The sequence below is a fragment of the Zalophus californianus genome, chromosome 1 (genome assembly GCF_009762305.2).
Source record: "Zalophus californianus isolate mZalCal1 chromosome 1, mZalCal1.pri.v2, whole genome shotgun sequence".
Classification (NCBI taxonomy): Eukaryota; Metazoa; Chordata; class Mammalia; order Carnivora; family Otariidae; genus Zalophus; species Zalophus californianus.
Window position 1 is genome coordinate 1,612,880 of NC_045595.1, and position 20,083 is coordinate 1,632,962.

A 20,083-nucleotide genomic window follows, 5' to 3' on the forward strand; every position below is an offset into this window, starting at 1 on the left:
AGGTCACCGTGCGAGCCAGCAGTCGCCGTCTTGTGTTCTCTCTTATTTTCTCTTAATCGGCTATCTTCCCTCTTTGCACTGAGCTTTTGTCATCCATTTTCTCCCACCCCTGATCTTTGCAAAAAACAAAAAATAAAACAAATTCTAGAAGATATTTTGTAGTCTGAGATTCAGGGCATGAAGGATCTTCTGGAACCTTCCATCCCTTTACTCTCCTTCTCTCTTAAGTAAACTGCCCATTTGTCTGAGACAGGTTGTCTCCATTATATCTGAGTGAAAAGGGAAAGACACATCTAAACAGGCAGATTTGTTTTTGGCTGATATATTTTTTTTAAAGATTTTATTTATTTATTTATTTGACAGAGAGAGACACAGTGAGAGCAGAAACACAAGCAGGGGAAGTAGGAGAGGGAGAAGCAGGCTTCCCGCCGAGCAGGGAGCCCGATGCGGGGCTCAATCCCAGGACCCTGGGACCACGACCTGAGCCGAAGGCAGACGCTTAACGACTGAGCCACCCAGGCGCCCCAGCTGACTTTTTTTTTTTTTTTTTAAGTCCTAAACGAACTTTATATCTTGGTTGGAAGTTTACTTCAATTTAGAAATATGGGTGTTTGGGGAAAGTTGGATTTTAAAGTGACTTGACCTAATGACTGGAGACTGATAATTAGCCCGTGATCAATCTGGCCTTCGGCTTTTGTTTCTCAACATTAAATGGAAGACAAAGCAATCCAGAGAGGCTGCTACATGGAGGTCTTCAGCCAGCTTTTTCCAAAGCGAATATAAGCACACTGACAATTTACTTGTTGGTAAAATCGTCAGCTTTTCACTCAAGCAACGAATGTCTTGTCTGTGTTGGCTGTTTGCAAAGACTTTACAGGGACGTGAGGACAAGGAAAAGGTGCGGAAAGTGCATGTCTGTCCTCGAGGAGTTGACAGGGGTCTAGAAGTTTCTCTAAGCCGGTGTGTCCATTTAGTACTTCATAATCGCTTCCCAGTCAGGGAGCCCGTTGCCTCTGTGGCTTTACTCTTTTATCCTCCAGGAGTTACTGTGCCAGCACCGAGCACCCCTCCTTCTGGAATACTCACACTCACGAGGAAGGCACAAACTCCTGCTCCATCCACTCTTTGCTGATTTCTCTCGACAATTTTTTTTATTGCAGTAAGGTACACACAACATCAAATTCACCATCTTAAGCACACAGCTCAGTGGTGTTAAGCACATTCACATTGTGCAGCCACCCCCACCCTCCGTCTCCAGAACGTTCCATCTCCCCACACAGAGACGGTCCCCACAAAGCACGGATTCCCCACCCCCTGCCCCAGCCCCGGCTCCCACCCTCTCCTGTCTGTCTGTGTGGACGGGACTCCTCTGGGGACCTCCTGGGAGTGGGGTCCTCCTGCGGGATGTGTCCTTCTGGGTCTGGCTCCTCTCACTGACCCGGTGTCCTCGGGGTCCCTCCACGTCGTGGCAGGTATCAGGATTCCTTTGGGCCAGAATAAACATGGAATGGTTGGAAGTGGGAGCAAGGGGTAGTGAGTGATGAGTTGGGGAGGAGAGTCAGGGCCAAGATTTTGAACTTGGTGCTGAGGGTGGTAAGGAGCTACTGAAAGGCAGGGGAGTAGCGCCATCATATTTGTACAGAGCAACGTCTCTTCCCCTGAGCACTACAGACATTTGGGGGAGGTCACTCTCTGTGCGGGCATCTTGGGCACTGTGGGGGGTGGTGATGAGGTGAGCAGCATCTCTGACTCTCACCCCCTCAATGTCAAGAGCACCCTCAGTTGTAATAACCACAAATATCTCCAAACATCTGCCCGGTGTCCCCTGGAGGCAGAATCACCCCAGTGAGATCCCCTGGTCTAGGTAGATCTCTCTAGTTGCATGAAAGATGGGCAGTTTGGGGCAGGCCTGGAGCCTGCCACGAGCCCAGGGAAGGGGTAAAGGTACAGGAGCAGGAATGGGTGAGTGGGAACCCTGGAGAGGAGGAAGGAGGTGGAGTGGCCAGATTTGGAGGTGACCAGCAAGGAGGGGAAGGAAGATGACGTGATGGAAGATGGGGTGGGGTGGGGTGTTGTTCTAGAGCAGCTTTGAGAGCGGTGGTCCCCAGAACTCAGGGGAGGGAGGAGTGAGCAGCTTTGCTGGGATAAGACACATCCCCTGTGGGACATGCTGAGGTGTAGGCAAGGATATCCAGGTGTCTAGTCCCACCTGAAGCTCCAGAAGAGACATGAACTGGAAACTTCTCTGTGGGGGTTGCTTGTGGATAAATGATCATTGGTCCTGTGGACTCTCCAAGGGCCAGCACCAGAGAAAGGAGCCGTGCAAAATGGGGTGGGAGAGGGCCTACAGATAGTGATGAGAAGGGGCTTTTGCGTGGACTCTGGCATGGGTACAACAAATGGTTCCACACGCTTCGCTTTGTGGCTACTGACGTGGTCCCATCAAGATCTGACCAGCAAAGGAGCCAGTTAGTGAGAACACAAAGACCTCCCAGCAGGCCCCTCTATTACTCCTGCTGCCTCCAGGGATCCCCTAATCAGATTGGAAGAGGAGCTTAGAATGGAGTTTCCTCTCCTGACCACCAGTTGGTTGAGGCCACGTGTCCAGGAGTCTGCGAAGACCTTGGGGGAATGGGCATCCTGATGTGTGGGGAAGTGAAAACAGCTGGAACTTCAGTAATCCTGACATTGTGTTGACTCTAGTGTTTTTGTTGTTTTGTTTTACTCTACCGCAGCTGAAGAGGTAGGTGAAGAGCATTTTCTTTAGTGTCCTTATGGAAGTTACTGCTCTCTGTTTTGGTTCGTCCGTGAGCCATAAATCTTGATCTTATAAGGATGACAGCTCCATCCTGCAGGAGTTCAAGCCAAGATTGGCTCCCTTGCCAGGGCAATCCAGAAGGCCCGGCCTCTGGCAGACCTGGGTCGCTCTGTCTTGTCCCTTGAAATTATTCCCTGGCTGTACCCCTCACGTCCACCTGGTCTCTTCCTTCAGGGCGTTGATCTCATCCTCCTTCCCGTGGGCAGTCAAGATGGTGGCCGATGGCCCCAAGCCTACCTACGGCAGTGTAGGAGCCCCATTGTAAAGAAGGATGCTTCTTCCGTACCTTTATTAGTTGAACGGTATGAAATTGATCACGTCCTGTTGTTTTTGGTGTAGAAAAAGGGCAATTTCATGAAGCTGAAACTCGGGGAAGAAACTTGGTTGGCTTGCTTCAGTCACGTACAACCCTTTGGGCCAGTTGCTGACAGGACTGAGGGGGTGGGCACCGTGACTGACAGGCATGGATTCAGTGTGGCCCCGGCACTGATGGGGGTGGGCATGAGAGCCATGACTGGCAGGTCCGGTGCCCAGGTGGGTGGGGCAACATGATTGGGGTGAATCTTCTCCAAAGAAAGGGATTTGGGAAAACAAAAATGATATTGCTGCCCCACCTGCCATTAGAACCGAGAACTAGAGGGGTAAAGGTGATCACTGGCCGTAACTAGGCCTGAAGAGGTTAACTACCTTCCTGGGCGTCACAAAACTAGCTGGGCTAAAGCTGGAGTGTGCATATTGGTCTTCTTTAAATTTTTTTTATTATGTTAACCACCATACATTACATCATTAGTTTTTGATGTAGTGTTCCATGATTCATTGTTTGTGCATCGCACCCAGGGCTCCACGCAGAACGTGCCCTCTTTAACGCCCATCACCAGGCTAACCCATCCCCCCACCCCCCTCCCCTCTAGAACCCTCAGTTTGTTTCTCAGAGTTCATCGTCTCTCATGGTTCGTCTCTCCCTCCGATTTCCCCCCTTCATTCTTCCCCTCCTGCTATCTTCTTCTTCTTCTTCTTTTTTCTTAACATATATTGCATTATTTGTTTCAGAAGTACAGATCTGTGATTCATCAGTCTTGCACAATTCACAGCGCTCACCATAGCACATACCCTCCCCAATGTCTATCACCCAGCCACTCCATCCCTCCCACCCCCGACCACTCCAGCAGCCCTCAGTTTGTTTCCTGAGATTAAGAATTCCTCATATCAGTGAGGTCATATGATACATGTCTTTCTCTGATTGACTTGTTTCACTCAGCATAACACCCTCTGCATATTGGTCTTCTGATGACCAGCATTCTTTCCATCTGACTAGAGAGTACTCTGGGGTGGGGCAGGTCCTGATTTCAGGGTGTTTTCCTATAAAGATGCCCAATGTCCTCAATCAACACTCAACCCTCTCTCCTGGGTCAGCACTGCCCACAAAAAGCCTGTGTTAGCTTCCTGCTGCCACTGTAACCGTGCAGGTATCCTAGTGCTAAACCCAGGTGTGGGCAGGGCTCAACCCCTGGGGCCCCAGGGAGACCCGTCTGCTGCCTTTTCTAGAGGCCCCACCTCCCTGGCCCGCGGCCCCCCTCCCTCCTCACCACCAGCAGGGCAGGGTCTGCCCGTCTCTGGGACTCTGACCCTCGGCCTCTCTCTCATGAGGATGCCAGCCCCTCCCCGCCGAAACCCAGGGCCATCCCCGCTTCAAGGGCCTTGACAAGGTCCCACCGGCAAGGTCCCTTTAATGAGCGAAGTGACATACCCAAGGTCCATGGGATAGGACATGGACATCTTTGGGGCCGTTACTCCACGTGCCACAGGGTCTAAGCAAAATGCCATTTCTGTGGAAATGCCCGGAGACACTGTCAGACTGTTTGGACCCAACAGTCACTGCCTTTCCTGAGCCTTCCTTGGTTCAAAGGCAGATTTTGTAGCCTGATTTTTATCTGCCCTCCACCATGACTGCCAGCTGCGGGATGAGGTTTCTCTGCCCTTGGAGGAGGCTGCGTGGGGGTCGTGCCGGGGCGCGAACGCACTGAGGCGAGTCCAGCCCAGGGTTCATCAGGACGCAGAGGTGCAGCCAGCGGGCGGCTCAGCCTCTCCTGGGTTTCCTTGTTTGTTCGGAGGCTGGCTCCTGGCTCTCCACGTCCTGGGTGTTTCTGCGTTTCCCCGTGGTTCTTGCTTCCTCCCCACCTCCTCCAGTTTGTGACGTATGTAGCTCCTCTCTCTCCTGCCCCCTCCTGCCCTCCCGTTCTTCGTTCCTCCCCTCCCCCCCCCCATTTCTTCTTTTTTCCTTCCTTCCTTTCTTGTGGTAAAATACACACTGCATAGATTCCCCATCTTGGGCGCCTGGGTGGCTGAGTCGTTAAGCGTCTGCCTTTGGCTCGGGTCATGATCCCGGGGTCCTGGATCCAGCCCCGCATCGGGCTCCCCGCTCGGCGGGAAGCCTGCTTCTCCCTCTCCCGCTCCCCCTGCTTGTGATTCCTCTCTCACTGTCTGTGAAAAAATAAAATCGTTAAAAAAATAAAAATAAAATAAAATTCACCATCTTAACCATTTCTAAGTGCACAGCTCTGCGGCACGAAGCCCACTCACACGGTCCTGCAACCACCCCCACCCTCCGTCTCCAGAACGTTCCGTCTGCCCCCACGGAGACTCTGTCCCCACCCCCTGCCCCAGCCCCGGCTCCCACCCTCTCCTCTCTGTTTCTGTGGACGGGGCTCCTCTGGGGACCTCCTGGGACTGGGGTCCTCCTGCGGGATGTGTCCTTCTGGGTCCGGCTCCTCTCACTGAGCCCGGTGTCCTCGGGGTCCCTCCGCGTCGTGGCAGGCGTCGGGGTCCCTTCCTTCCTGGGGCTGGAGCGTGTCCCCGCGTGGGGACGGACCGCGCCGTCTATCCTTCATCCACAGATGGACACTTGGGGTGTTTCTGCCTCTTGGCCATTGGGGATGCTGTTGCCGTGCACACGGGTGTGCAAGAGCCTCACATGCTTCCAGTTCCTTTGGGTGTGTACCTCGGAATGGAATTGCTGGTTCCTATGGTCACTCCATGTGATAATTCTATGTAATTCACGTGGTAATTGTATTTCATTGTTTGAGGAGCCACCAAACTGTTTTCCCCGGCGATCACCCCATTTTCCATTCCCACAAGACTTCTGATTTCACATCCTCATCAACTCTTGTTATTGTCTGTTTTTTGATAATAGCCATCCTAATGGGTGTGAAATCTCTCTAATTCTTCCTTTGTGAGGCGTGTACGACCAGCTATAAATTCAAAGGTTAAGACTGCCTCCACATCTGATGCCGTGTGCAAGTGCAGGGGTGTTCTGGAGTGAACTGTGTCCCCTCAAATTTCATGTTGAAGTCCAAACCCCCAATACCTCAGAATAATTATTTGGAAATAGAGGCTTTACAGAGGTGATCAAATTAAAATGAGGTCATGAGGGTGGGCCCTAGTCCTATATGACTGGTGTCCTTAAAAAAAGGGACCCTTGGACAGACAATGCACACAGGGAAAACACCCTGTGAGGACAGAGGCAGAGTTCAGGTGACGCTTCTACAGGCCAAGGGTCACCACAATTGCTGTGACCAGCAGAATCTAGGAGAGCCTGGGGCACGTTCCCCTACATGACCCCAGAAAGAACCAGCCCTGCCGCCTCCTTGATTTTGGACTTCTGACCTCCAGAGCCGGGACAGAATCAATCTCTGCTGTTTGAGCTACTCAGTTTGTGGCGCCGTTACGGCATCCCCAGGAGACTCACACAGGGAGATCCCCCACACCACTCTTGGGTGTGACAATTCCCTAGAATGACTCAGAACTCACTAAAAGCTGTTACAGTTGCAGTTATGGTTCACAGGGACTGACGTGTCAGATTAAGATCAGCCAGAGAGAGGACCGCACGGCAGGGGCAGCTATCTTAGTTCGCTCAGGTGGCTCTAGCCGGACACCACTCACCCAGTGGCTGATGAACACCACATATTTATTTCTCAGGGTTCTGGAGGCTGGAAGTCCAAGCTCAAGGCGCCGGCAGCTTCCATGTCTGGTGAGAACCTGCTTCCTGCTTCACAGATGGCCATATTCTGTGTCCTCACATGGAGCAGGGGCCAGGGAACTCTCTGAGGCCTCTCTTATAAGGGCACTCATCCCATCCATGGGGGCTGCACCCTATGACCTAATCCCCTCCCACAGCCCCCACCTCCTAATACCATCATCTTGGGGAGTAGGGTTTCAGCGTATGGATTTGGGGGCACACAGACAGTAGTCTACAGCACCAGGAGGACACCAAGCATGGCACTCCCGTTGCCCTCCCCCCGTGCAGTAAGGGGGTGTTGTTCTCGGGGCACGTGTGATGACACACGTCGAGTATCACCAATCCGGGTGGCCCCACTAACTTCCAGTTTTGGGGTCCAGAGTTTTTACTGGGGCTCCACTGCACAGGCATGACTGACTGATTCACTGATTGTCCACATGGCTGATCTCAGCCTCCCAAGAGATCACCTCCCAGAAACTTGAGGGCAAAGTCTGGCCTTTCTTCTTGAGCCATCCTAAATTTTGCCTACACATCTTTTTAACGAGATCTCTTTATCCCCTTGAATTCCCACTCTGTTCTCTTCTGGCCAGATTGGCCTTCTCAGATGCTTCTTTAGGAAAAATTAAGGGAAAGAACTGGCCCCATGGGTACTCCGAGGGCCGCTGGTACATAAAAGGGGTTTTGCTTGAGACAGTAAAACCCAAAATGTGGCCTTCTCTTCCAAGGACACCAGGACTCCCGCAGCTGACCCTGGTGTGGTGGATGCTGTGTGTGGGCTGAGGCCAGCAATCCACGTTTTCCAGGCAGCATCAGTCGGACTCTGGTGACCACAGCGTTTTAGTCGGCGTCCGTCCAGCTGTGTGGCTTGATGTAACACTGACGGTGACCGCTAAGGACAGCTTTGGCTGCATCCAGTATTTTGACATGAAGCGTAGTCACTATTGTTCAGTTCTAAATATTTTATTTAGGGGCACCTGGGTGACTCAGTCAGTTAAGCGTCCGACTCTTGATCTCAGCTAAATATTTTATTTAATTAGCTATAATTTCTTCTTGGAATCATTAATTTGCTAGAAGTAATTTTAGATTTTCAATCACAATTTCATTAGTTCCAGTTATCTTAACTGCACTGCTGTGAGACATGTGGATTGAGTGTAGAATTTTTGGGTTTTGTCGATATTTGCTTTGTGGTTAAGTGTGTGGTTAATTTTTATAAGTATTTCATGTGTGCCTAAAAAAGTAAGTTTATCCCCTAAAATAGGGAATACAGGTCCATTAAGTTAACCTGTCTAGTGTTGAGTTTTGGTACTGGGTACTAAGAGTTTAGAATTTTTCTCTTTTCCATTTTGTGTCTTTTTGCCGTTTACAAGAGACCACTTAAAACACCTAGCTGGCTTAAGAAAAAAATCTAAGCTCAAAAATTCTTTTAAGTTTAGTAATTTGTATTTTTTCTTTCTCTGCTTTCCTTCCTTTCTCCTGCATTTTATATCTTTCTCACTCTACTTTTTGGAAGCTATCGATTTCAGTTCTATTATTGAAGTTGCTCTTAAACTTTTATCATGCATGCTTCATTTAATGAAGGCTGAAATTAATCACCCATCTCTTTTTCCTCCAAGCCTTAGTCTTTCAACTGTACTCATCCCTCCATCTTGTTGCTGGTTCAGCCTTGGTATCTGTGCACCCTGAGTTGGTCATTATTATTAATATTTTATAGACACAGTGCTTTTCAGATGTTTCTCCATGTTTGCCAATCTCTGGGCTCACAGTGCTTCTTGCGTTTCACCTCTTCCTTCCAAATCCGATTTTATTCTTCCTCAGTACACCCTTTAGTAGTGTTTTCAGGGCAGGTCTGTTAGTGCTGAATTTGTGTCTTCCTGCAAATGTCTGCATTTCGGTCTCTTCCTTGACCAGGTGGGTTTAGACGGATGACTGCTGATGGACACCTATTTCCACCTAGCACTTTGAAGGTATTATTCCCTCACCTCTGGTTTCTGTTCTGATGAGACATCTGCTGGTGCTCTTAACCAGCATTCCTTTGTGGGTGGCCTGTCTTTACTTTCTAGTTACTTCTATAATCTTTTGTTTTTATTCTGTAGATTTACTCTGAGGATTTATCTGTCATGCTTGGCATTTTGCCTTTCAAGTCTGAGGATTCAGGTCTGTCACCAGTTCTGGAAAGTTCCCAGCTAATTTCTAAGATTGACTCCCATTTGTCTAGTCTCTCCTTCTCAAACTCCAGTGAGATATGCACCCTGCTATCCCCGTGCACATCTCAGACAGGCCCTCCTCGTGATTTCTGTGGTAGGCAGAATTCTAAGAGGTTCCTAAGGTTTCTGCCCCCGGCACATATGCACTGTATAACCCCTTCCCCTGAGTGAGAAGAACCGCTGAATATGATGCCATGGTCGCTTCCTTGATTAGGTCACATTAGATGATCAAGGTATCAGGACGTGGCTCCCATTATTGCCTTATATTCTGCACAACTCCATCTTGGCACAATGCAGTGAGTTTCCTCCACTGGCCTTGACAAAGTGGCTGCTGTGTTTAGGGGCCTGTGAGCTAAGATCAGCCCCTGGCCAACAGACGGCAAGGAAGTGGGGGCCTCAGCCACCCAGCTGCAAGGAGACAAATTCTGGCAACAATAGGGAGCTCAGAAGTGGATCCCTCCCCAGCTGAGCCTCTGGATGAGAATGCAGCCCAGTTAACACCGAGTTCGCAGCCTAGTGAGAACCTGAGCAGAGGACCCAGCTGAGACAGGCCAGAATCCTGACCACAGAAATAGCAAGAGAATGACTGTGTGTTGTTCTAAGCTGCTATGTCTGTGGTGATGTGCTGACCAGCAGCAGCTGACGGACACACTTCCTCTGCACTGGCCCTTACTTTTCCCTCCTCTTGCTACAGGGCTTTATGCATTTTGTCCTTGCCGTGTGAAAACCTGTTCCTTCCATGGGCACTTACTGAACTCCTGCTTATCCTTCAGAACTCAGATAACACATCCCACCCCCAGGAAGCCTTCCTGACCCCGTCTAGATCAAAGCTCCTTTTTACAGACTCAGAGCCCCATGGACACGTCTTTATTTTCAAGGCTTAATTGTAGCTGTAATTTTAATTTATTTTGGGTCTCTGCCACTAAGATTTAAGCTCTCTGAGCTCAGAGAATCTCATCTACCTCATTCAGGGCTGGGTACTCAGCACAGAGCATCCAGGCCTGGCCCGTCATAAATATCAGATGGGTAGAAAGCCGAATGAATAGTGCTTCTATATTCGATGCTAAATAGCATTGGGCCCCTTCTGTGCCCTAATGACAGTGATGACAAGACAATTCGGAGAACACAGGAATCCTTAGAAAACCCCCAGGCTTGGCGGGATGGGGGGGTAGCAGGGGCAACTGGGGCTGAATGAATATAGTGTGTGTGTTTGGTCGGGGGAGTGTCAATGAGCTCATACACTAAACTTGAGTTTCCAGCCCTAATCACAGAGGTGAATCTTGGTGTCTTTGTCCCTAAAACATTTCATCAAGTGATGCTTAGGGATTCTCTGGCTCCTCAGAAGGCAATTCAGCTGAAGTGTAAGAATAAAGGGATAAGTGTTATACAGCCTCACTCCCCACCACCCCCGCGCATCGCCCCCTTTCTCACCAGCTCCCGATGGTGCCAGTGGGGCATGCAGTGGCCATTCCCAACAGGGACGCACTCCCTTGAGGATGGACTATTTTGGCTGGGCCCCAGCATAGGATTCCGGGCTTAACGACGAACATATAGCACAGTCACGTAAATTTGGATTTCAAATAAACAGCAAATACTTTTTTTTAGTATAAGGATGTCCCAAATGTGGCACAAGACACGTGAAGGACTGTATTAGTGAGGTTCTCTAGAGAAACAAAACCAACAAGGAGGAGAGCGGTATTTTAAGGCTCACGCGACCAGGGGGGCTGGCAAGTCAGAAGTCCCCGCGCGACTGGATACACCCAGGACAGAGCTGACGCTCGGGCTCCAGGCCCCAGGGCCGTCTGGAGGCAGACATCTTCTCCTCTGAACGCCTTCAACCGACGGCATGTGGCCCGCCCACAACAAGGAGGCTCATCTGCTCTACTCAACCTCTACTAATCTGAAAGTGAATTACACCGGGGGGCGCCTGGGTGGCTCAGTCGGCGAGGCGTCTGCCTTGGCCTCGGGTCATGACCTCCGGGTCCTGGGATCGAGGCCCGCGACCAGACTCCCTGCTCCGCGGGGAACCTGCTTCTCCTTCTCCCCCCTGCTTGTGCTCTCCGCCTTGCTCTCTCGCTTTCTCAAATCAACAAAATCAAAAAAAGAAGTTAATTACATCCAAAAACCAGCTTCAGGGCAACATCTAGAAAAACGTTTCACCAGAAAACCGGGCACCATAACCTGGCCAACTAGACACGTAGGACTAACCATTCCAGGGACAAATTTATGCCACAGAAGTATGCCTCCTCTGTCCGAAATTCGAGCGCACCCGGTGCTGCTTCCTGAGACCCCGGCCCGCCATTCGTGCCCGCAGGGCCCCCGAAGCGGCTCTGCGACCCCCGGGAGCCGTCGGCCGCCTCCGCGCACGACTCGGGGGGCTCCCCCGGGCTCCCTCTCTGCGGCGTCGCGGCGCCCACGGCCAGAGCCCGGCCCGCGCAGACAGGTGCGGGGGCGGGAGATCCGCGGCCTGGGGGTCGGGGAAGGGGCGGGTCCGGCTCGCCGCCGGCCTGCTTTCCCGGAACCGCGCGTCCCTGGACGGAGGTGGGCTGGCGGGGGCCGCCCTCCGCGCACCCGACAGGCGGAGGCCAGAGGCGGCGCCGTGAGGCCGCCGCTGCTCTTCATGCCCCGCGGCCTTCCCAGGAGACCGAAGGGTAGCAGGAGCTGCGCCTGACGGACCCAGCCTCGACTCCGGGGCCGCGGGCTTTTGCCAGACGGCCTCGAGGGGCCTCTGCGGGGCGTCTCGCGGGACCGCGAGCAGCGCCCGGCCACATGGGACACACAGCCCCCCCCCCCCCGCCCCGGTCTCGGGTCTCGCGAGACTGCGATCAAGGCCCGGCCTCGTGAGGCCCCAGCTCGGGTCTCTCGCGAGACTGAGATCAAGGTCTGGCGTAGTGTGGCCTCGGCGGGGCGTCTCGCGGGACCGCGAGCAGCGCCCGGCCACATGGGACACCCCCCCTCCCCACCCCCGGTCTCGGGTCTCGCGAGACTGCGATCAAGGCCCGGCCTAGTGAGGCCCCAGCTCGGGTCTCTCGCGAGACTGAGATCAAGGCCCGGCCTCGTGAGGCCCCAGCTCGGGTCTCTCGCGAGACTGCGATCAAGGCCCGGCCTCGTGGGACCCCCGGTCTCGGGTCTCTCGCGAGACTGCCACGAAGGGGCGCGCCGGACACGTGGACACGAGGAGCGCATGGCTGCTCCCGGTTCTCTAGGAGCTGAGGCCCTAGTGGGGATCAGTGCCCGGCGTACTGGCAGCGGAGGAGGGCAGCGGCCTGTGCCTCCGGCGGGGATGCTGGCGGCCGCAGGTGGTCACGTGGAGTCCAGGGCCGCGCAGGACCCCGTGGGCGCCCGAGCTAGCGCCGGAGCGGGCCCCATCTTGTTCGCTCTGTGTCCGCCTTTTCTGTGCGGTCAGGCCGAACGGCGGCCCGAGCCGTCCCCAGTCCTGGTCCCGGGACCTGGGACGTGTCCCCTCACGCGGCAGAGGCGACCTTGTCACGGCCCCGAGGAGGGGTGACCCTGGGTTCCCGGGGCCCCGGCGTCCTCACGAGGCCCTCCCGAGGGGGAGGCAGAGGGTGGGAGTCCCAGAGATGGGCAGACCCCGCGCGGCTGGCGGCGAGGATGGAGGGGGGCCGCGGGCCAGGAAGAGGCCGGAGCCGGGTCTCCCGGGGGCCCCGGGGGGCGGGGGGCCCAGCCCTGCCCTGCCCTGCCCTGCCCGCGCTGGTGTTTTAGAACTTCTGAGCCCAGAACTACTGAGTAATAAATCTGGCCCGTGGTGATTTGTTACCAGCGTCGCAGGAAAGTCGTGCACCCCTCCTGGTGGTGGACCACAGCGGCCCACGGAGCCCACATGCACAGGCCCAGCCCGGTGTCCCACTGAGCCCATGTTTTTCTTGTTTTGCTTTGTTTTTTTAAGATTTTATTTATTTGTCAGACAGCACAAGCAAGGGAAGCAGCAGGTGCAGGGAGAAGCAGGCTTCCTGCTGAGCAGGATGCTGGGTTCTTGATCCCACCTGAGCTGAAGGCAGACGCTTAACTGAGTGAGCCACCCAGGCGTCCCTGAACTCGTGTTTTATCACTGAGACAGGCAGCTGGAAGGCTGCCACATCTGCACAAGTGAAACCCGTGCTTAGGGGACAAGAAGCATTCTCCGGCTCTGACCTTGTTTTTCGGTCCTTTCTTGCTGGCGTTCAGGTGGCCTTCCCCGTGTCTAGGAGCCATGGAACCCACAGCGGGTGACTTACAGCTTGTGCCTGGGGCAACAAAGGAAGTCCCAGCGCCCGATGCCACGTGCTGCCGTGTGGCCCTCTCCGCTGTGGTGGCTACTAGCATTGTCATGGTCACCCTGGGAGTTCTCATGGGTAAGTGGCTGTCGGCTTGCACGGGTTCACACACCAGGCGACTTGCACAAAGATGCTTAGGAGTGGCTCGGTGTTATCCATGTTATGATCCCAGAATCAAAGGGCTGAGCATGCAGGCATGGAATTGAAGGCTGGCCCTCAGGCCACCAGGAGATAAGGCAGGCAGGCCAGGAGCCTGGGCCTGGTGTGCACTGGGTGGCCGTCTGGGGTGGGTGGGTGCATGGGTGGGCCAGGCACCGGGTATCCACGTTTCCCATGGACTGGGCTTTCCCAGGAAGTTTTCACTGTGCGGTGAAAAGACAAATAGGGACAGTGAAATGAATTATTTTAAATATTGAGAAATTTGAAAAGTACTTACACTTTTTGAAGTGTGAAAAATGAACAGTGGGGTGCCTGGGTGGCTCAGTGGGTAAGCGTCTGTCTCTTGATTTCTGCTCAGGTCATGATCTCAGGGTCATGAGATCGAGCCCCATGTCAGGCTCCACGCTGGGTGTGGAGTCTGCTTGAGATTCTCTGTCTCTCCCTCTGCCCTGCCCCCCCAAACGAACAGTGGTTTATGCTCCTACAGTTCACAGTAGATAATCATACTCTTTAGGGTGAACCATACAAAATTGGCCTGTCTATACAGTGTGGGCCTGCAGTTGTGAAAATAGAGGAAGCTCTCTTTTATCTCAGTAGAATGATCTAGAGATGCCTACGTTAGAAAAAGTAGAGAGAGGTGCCAAACAGCAAGAAAAGAAAACATGTCTGCCTGTGTGCATCAGTTGTTTTTCTGGAGGGAGCTTCAGAGCCTAAGTAACCGGTTACCTCTGGGGAGGACAGCATACGGTGGGTCACAGGGGGGGATTTGTCAGCAGATGCCCTTGGGTGGCTTCGGATTTTGAATCATGTGGATCCGTTATACTCATTCACAGTGTTGTCTTGTTGTAAAGTATAAAACCGATCGCTGCAGAGGGCCACGGCCTCCCTCGGTTTTCCATGTGACATCTCTGTGGTTTACAGCCCCGCAGGTCTCCACACACGGACACGTTTCTGGAGATGATGTCTCATGCTGTCTTGTGAGAATTCGTGAGGTGACAGCAGGGCCTGCATACCCTTTGGGGACTTGCCCCTCTCCTTCTACCGCGAATCCTAGATTCCCCTGTGAGACCATGAGCCGTTTTCATTCTTAGCCACCACAAAGAGCAGCTCTTCCAGTGTTGTCTGCCTCCTTGCTGCTGGGGATGGTGGGCCTGAGCCCTGGGAGCTGGTTAGAGTTAAAGCAATTAACATTAAATGGTATTTACAAGTCAGTTCCTAGGGCTGCCTGGGTAGCTCAGTCAGTTGGGCATCAGACTCAGTCTCAGCTCAGGTCTTGAGCGCAGGGTCGTGAGTTACTCCGCGCCCAGCGTGGAGCCTATTTTAAAAAAAAGTCAATTCCTCGTCCCCACCAGCCACCTTCATGGGCAGCTCGTGGACACCGTACTGGACAGTGCACATCTAGAACATTCTGTCATCACAGGAAGTTCTGGGCAGCACTGCTCTGGAACAGGACTATTCTGAGCTGATAAGCTTCTTACAGTTTTATTTGGGGATGTGAAGGTCACCTTTCATTCATGAAATAATGATAGTAAGTGGCAGTTTGAGAGAAGATGTTCTCCTGTGGCAAAACAGTAAGTTGGCAATTCTGCGTGGGTTTCTTTGATTTTTATACAGAGTGCGTATGTCTGTTTGTTACGTATTTTTTAAAATTTTTATTTTATTCTGTTAGTCACCATACAATACATCATTAGTTTTTGATGTGGTGATCCACAATCCGTTGTTTTCGTGTAACACCCAGTGCTCCATGCAGTACGTGCCCTCTTTATATACACACTTATGGAACATCTGGAGCATCTCGCAGCCTGGCGTGACTGACAGAGGCCCCCTGATGGCTGTGGGAGTCAAATGCAGGAAAGTTTGTGCTGTGGGTGTGCGCACATGCGAGTGAGCGCATGTGTGAGTGTGCACGCACACACACACGTGCGAATGTCCTCACCCTAGGGGGAGGCAGGGGCATCCTAGAAGCACGCACACATATTGAGAACAACATAAATAAAATCCCCATCAGGACCCCTGAAACTAAGGAAGGCTTTAAGGAACATTTCCACAGTCTTAAAATTTTTGTTTAATTAAAATGTATCCCCTTTTCACATAGCTCAGAATTTTAGTTGGCGATGTTAACCTTGAGGGAAGCTGGGCATCAGGCACACAGGACCTCCCTGCTATTTCTGAGCTTCCTGTGGGTCTGTCATTATTTCAGAGGGAAAACAGGCTTAGTTGGGGGGAGCCCAGCTGGCTCAGTCCACGGAGCAAGCGATTCTTGATCTTGGGGTTGTGAGTTCAAGTCCCACGTTGGGTGTAGTGATTACTTAGCGGGGAGAAAAAGAAAGACTTAATTGGGAATACGGAGCATAGACACTTTGGTCTCCACAACAGGGTGCTCGTTTCTTTTTGTTTTTTTTTTTTTTTTAAAGATTTTATTTATTTATTTATTTATTAGAATGAGAGAGAGAGAGAGAGAGCACATGAGAGGGGGGATGGTCAGAGGGAGAAGCAGACTCCCCGCCGAGCACGGAGCCCGATGCAGGACTCGATCCCGGGACTCCAGGATCATGACCTGAGCCGAAGGCAGTCGCTTAACCAACTGAGCCACCCAGGCGCCCCCAGGGTGCTCGTTTCTATTGTGAGCTTCTCAAATGAGAAATCAAATATGTTTAGAATTGGCTCCAATCGTGTATTCTACCATATTGAATAAACAAAGATCTAAATATCTACCTAGACGAATATTCATTCACATTACATAGAATTGGGACCCAGCTTTTACGATTTACGTGGCCGCTACTTTCATTTTTTTTTAAAAAGATTTTATTTATTTATGTGACAGAGACACAGCGAGAGAGGGAACACAAGCAGGGGGAGTGGGAGAGGGAGAAGCAGGCTTCCCGCGGAGCAGGGAGCCCGATGTGGGGCTCGATCCCAGGACCCTGGGACCATGACCTGAGCCGAAGGCAGACGCTTAACGACTGAGTCACCCAGGCGCCCCTCTTTTTTTTTTAATACTGTAATTATGGTCATTTTTTTGCTAGCGTGTCATTTTGTGAGTTCTAACATATTTTCAACAGAAAGCCACGTTTTCGGTGGTTGCTGTTGTATTCTTTATTTTAAAACTTTTTTTGATTCTTAGTCTTGGGTATCGTGTACTTTTTGTGACTGGAGTGGAGCAGGCGTGGGTCACGACGTCAGCTGCAGGTGTGCGGCACGTGGTTGGACAAGTCCGCAGGTTGTGCTGGGCTCGCCCGCTGTCCGCGCCACACGGCCCTTCTGCAGGTTCCCTGCCGCACCCCCGCTGCTCTGCACCTGCTGTGCGCCTCCTCACCTGTGTTTATGGGTCTGAGTCTTTGCTGTTGCATACTTTGACACCGTGTTTCCAACAGTTGGAAACCCGTGTTCTTTCACAGGGTGGCATCATGAGACGGGCCCCCGGGGTTGTGGTTGTGATGAGGCCCCTTTGGCATCTGGTGGGAATTGCTCCAAATTGGAGGGAGGGTCTTCTGAGGCCATTTCAGCCACTTAGGGCTGAAGCCAGCTTCAGGCCCTGAGCCACGCACACCTGGTGAGACAGGGGTGAGCAGGAGCCAGTCCCGTCCTCAAAAAACCAGGGACATCAGGGCGCCTTGAGGTGGGTGATCAGTCTGCCATCGAACCCAGAACATGTGTGAGACGTGAAAGGGGGCACTGCTGATGATCATTCAGGGCCCCCCAGGAAGTCGGCCCACCAGCTGTTTGTTGGGGTGATGGCGCTGGGTGGCTGGGGGCCTTTGAGGCCGACTTAACTGCACCCTGACCCCGAAGCGGGGCTCTCTCACGGGGCTCTGGTCTTGTCCGCAGCGTCCCTCTCTACACAGGGTGTCGACGTGGAGCACACGGCTGCGCTGCAAGGGGTCCGTTACGCCTGCAGCTTGCAGCAGGAGACCTCAGAGTACTACCGCACGCTGACGCCCACTCTGGAAAGGCTGGTGAGGGCGGCCAGGGGCTGTGTCCGGGCGAGCAGAGCCGGGGGGGCACCCAGGCAGGCACTGAGGCAGGGAAGAGGGCACGTGGGGCAACGCAGCTGCCGTGGCCGGCGCTGGTGGGCTCTGGAATGCAGGGCAGGGTGGCATCGGTGGGGGCTGACCCCTGCTGGGCTCGTAGGTACGTCAAAAGGTTATAAGTTGTAGTCCATTGGCGAGATCAGAACCCGCACACAGGGCTGGTGGGAACCTGAAAGAGGGTAGCTGCTGTGGAAGCAGGCAGGCAGTTGGTCAGGTCGAACGGGTTCCATAGGGTCCAGCAGTTCTGTGTGTAGGTGTCCACCCAAGAGAAATGAAAGTTCATGTCCCCACAGAAAGCCCTCACATCCGCGTCCACAGCAGCAGGACTCATAAGAGCCAAAAGGTGGAAATCCCCAAATGCCCATCGATGGGTGAATGGATAAAACGTGTCCCCCACGCGCGGGAGCGTCCCTCGGCCACGGGCACAGGCGCCCACACGCGCGGCCCCGCGGACGGACCCCGAGCCCACGACGCTCAGGGAGGGAGCCAGACGCAGAAGGCCACATGGTGTGTGAGTCCACGTGGGTGACACGTCCGGAGCAGGCTCATCCGCGGACGGGAAGGGGGCGCGCGGGGTATGACTGTTAGGGGAGATGGGGTTTCTTTTGGGCTGATGGAATGTTCGGAAACTGGTCGCGGTAATGACTGCCCACCTCTGTGAACGCACTGAAACCCATCTGGTCTTACGCTCTTAAAAGGTAAGTTGTAAGTTAGGTGAATTACATCTCAACTTAAGAATATATTCTGAATTTCATTCTCAGAGAAGCAGGAGGGTCACTAGGTGAGAAGTCACGGTTTGAAAGGAGCACTCTGCCTGTGGCCGGGAGGCTGTATGTTAAGACATGAGAAAAGCAGGGCAGCATTGCTGAGTCATCACCGTCCACACGGGGGTCAGCACACTTTTCCTCTAAGGCCAGACAGGCAAGATCTTTGGCATCTCGGGCCAGACACTCTCCGGCCCAACTACTCAGCTTGGCCTGAGGCATCTTGAGAGGTGCCACAGAGGACAGGTGAATGAGCGGGTGTGGCTCTGTGCCAATAAAACTTTATTTGTGGACAGGGTGTCTGGGTGCCTCAGTCGTTAGGCGTCTGCCTTCGGCTCAGGTCATGGTCCCGGGGTCCTGGGATCGAGCCCCGCATCGGGCTCCCTGCTCAGCGGGGAGTCTGCTTCTCCCTCTCCCACTCCCCCTGCTTGTGTTCCCTCTCTTGCTGTGTCTCTCTCTGTCAAATAAATGAATAAAATTAAATAAATTCTTCTAAAAAAAAAACCAGGTAAGTTTAATTTTAATAATGTATTTAACCCAGAACATCCAAAGTATTAACGTTTCATGTCATCGACATAAAGCAGGTATTGAAGAGACTTTTCATATTCTTCTTTTTCTGTTTTGCATTGAGTCTTCAAAACCCAGTGTGCATTTTGTACTCACATCTCAACATGGATGCTAAGTTTTTATCAGGAATACCTGATTGATACGTAGATTCCATAACATTTACATACGCAAGTTGCTCCAAATATACTTAAGAATTTTCTGGTAACTGGAGTATCTGTTTTAGAATTTAAGCATGAATTAACTAAAATGTAAAAACCAGTTCCTTTGTGGTACCAGCCATGTTTCAGAAGCTCGGTAGCCGTGTGTGACAGTGGCTGGCACGTGGGGCAGGCAGGTGGAGAATACTTGCTGAAATTTGTGGACTGTTCTGTGGGCCAGCAGGTCTGAATGTGGGCAATAGGGACATGGACTTGGAGAGCAGAAATAAGAAAAACAGGTTGGAGGGAATTTTAGGAGGGAGAACTGTGTATTGTGAGCTTCAGAAGCAGGCACGGTGACAGAACACTGACCGTGAACAGGAACACCGTCCGTTAGTAACTCCACTGGGAGAGTAGGTAAATTGGGACATCTTTTCACCCTAGGCATAGGTCACATGAGGTGCCAGGGGGACTCGGCAACCCCCAGCCTTGGCGCTGCTGGGAACAGCACCTGGAACAACACCCATCCCAGTTCCCAGGACAGGAACCCTTCAGTACTAAACCTGAGACGGTCCTAAGAGAAGTGGACAGTAGTCACTTGAACACCACAAGGAGGATAAGCAAGTTCTAGTAGCATCTGTTTGCGCAAAGCAAGATTTTCTTAATGTAAAATTCATGTAAAATAACCATTTTTTAAAAAGTTTTATTAAGTGATCACCCAATGTGGGGCTCGAACTCACAACCCCAAAATCAAGAGTCAAATGCTCAGGGTGCCTGGGTGGCTCAGTCGTTAAGCATCTGCCTTCGGCTCAGGTCATGATCCCAGGGTCCTGGGATCGAGCCCTGTGTTGGGCTCCTTGCTCAGCGGGGAGCCTGCTTCTTCCTTTGCTGCTCCTGCTTGTGCTTGCTTGCTGTCTCTCAAATCAATCTTTTTTTAAGAAGATGCTCTACCGGGGCGCCTGGGTGGCTCAGTTGGTTAAGCGACTGCCTTCGGCTCAGGTCATGATCCTGGAGTCCCGGGATCGAGTCCCGCATCGGGCTCCCTGCTCAGCAGGGAGTCTGCCTCTCCCTCTGACCCTCTTCCCTCTCGTGCTCTCTATCTCTCATTCTCTCC

The 20,083-nt window shown here is 52.5% G+C and overlaps 1 protein-coding gene across 1 annotated transcript in view; it reads left to right on the top strand.

Moving 5' to 3' along the window:
- The first annotated feature begins 12,202 nt into the window (after positions 1-12,202).
- TMPRSS9 (transmembrane serine protease 9) overlaps positions 12,203-20,083 on the top strand; it is a 31,474-nt gene continuing 23,593 nt past the window's right edge. Inside the window, 3 exon segments of the mRNA XM_035726994.1 lie at positions 12,203-12,336; positions 13,223-13,389; positions 17,299-17,426. Of these exon segments, the coding sequence (XP_035582887.1) occupies positions 13,248-13,389; positions 17,299-17,426 (270 nt within the window). The 5' untranslated portion in view covers positions 12,203-12,336; positions 13,223-13,247.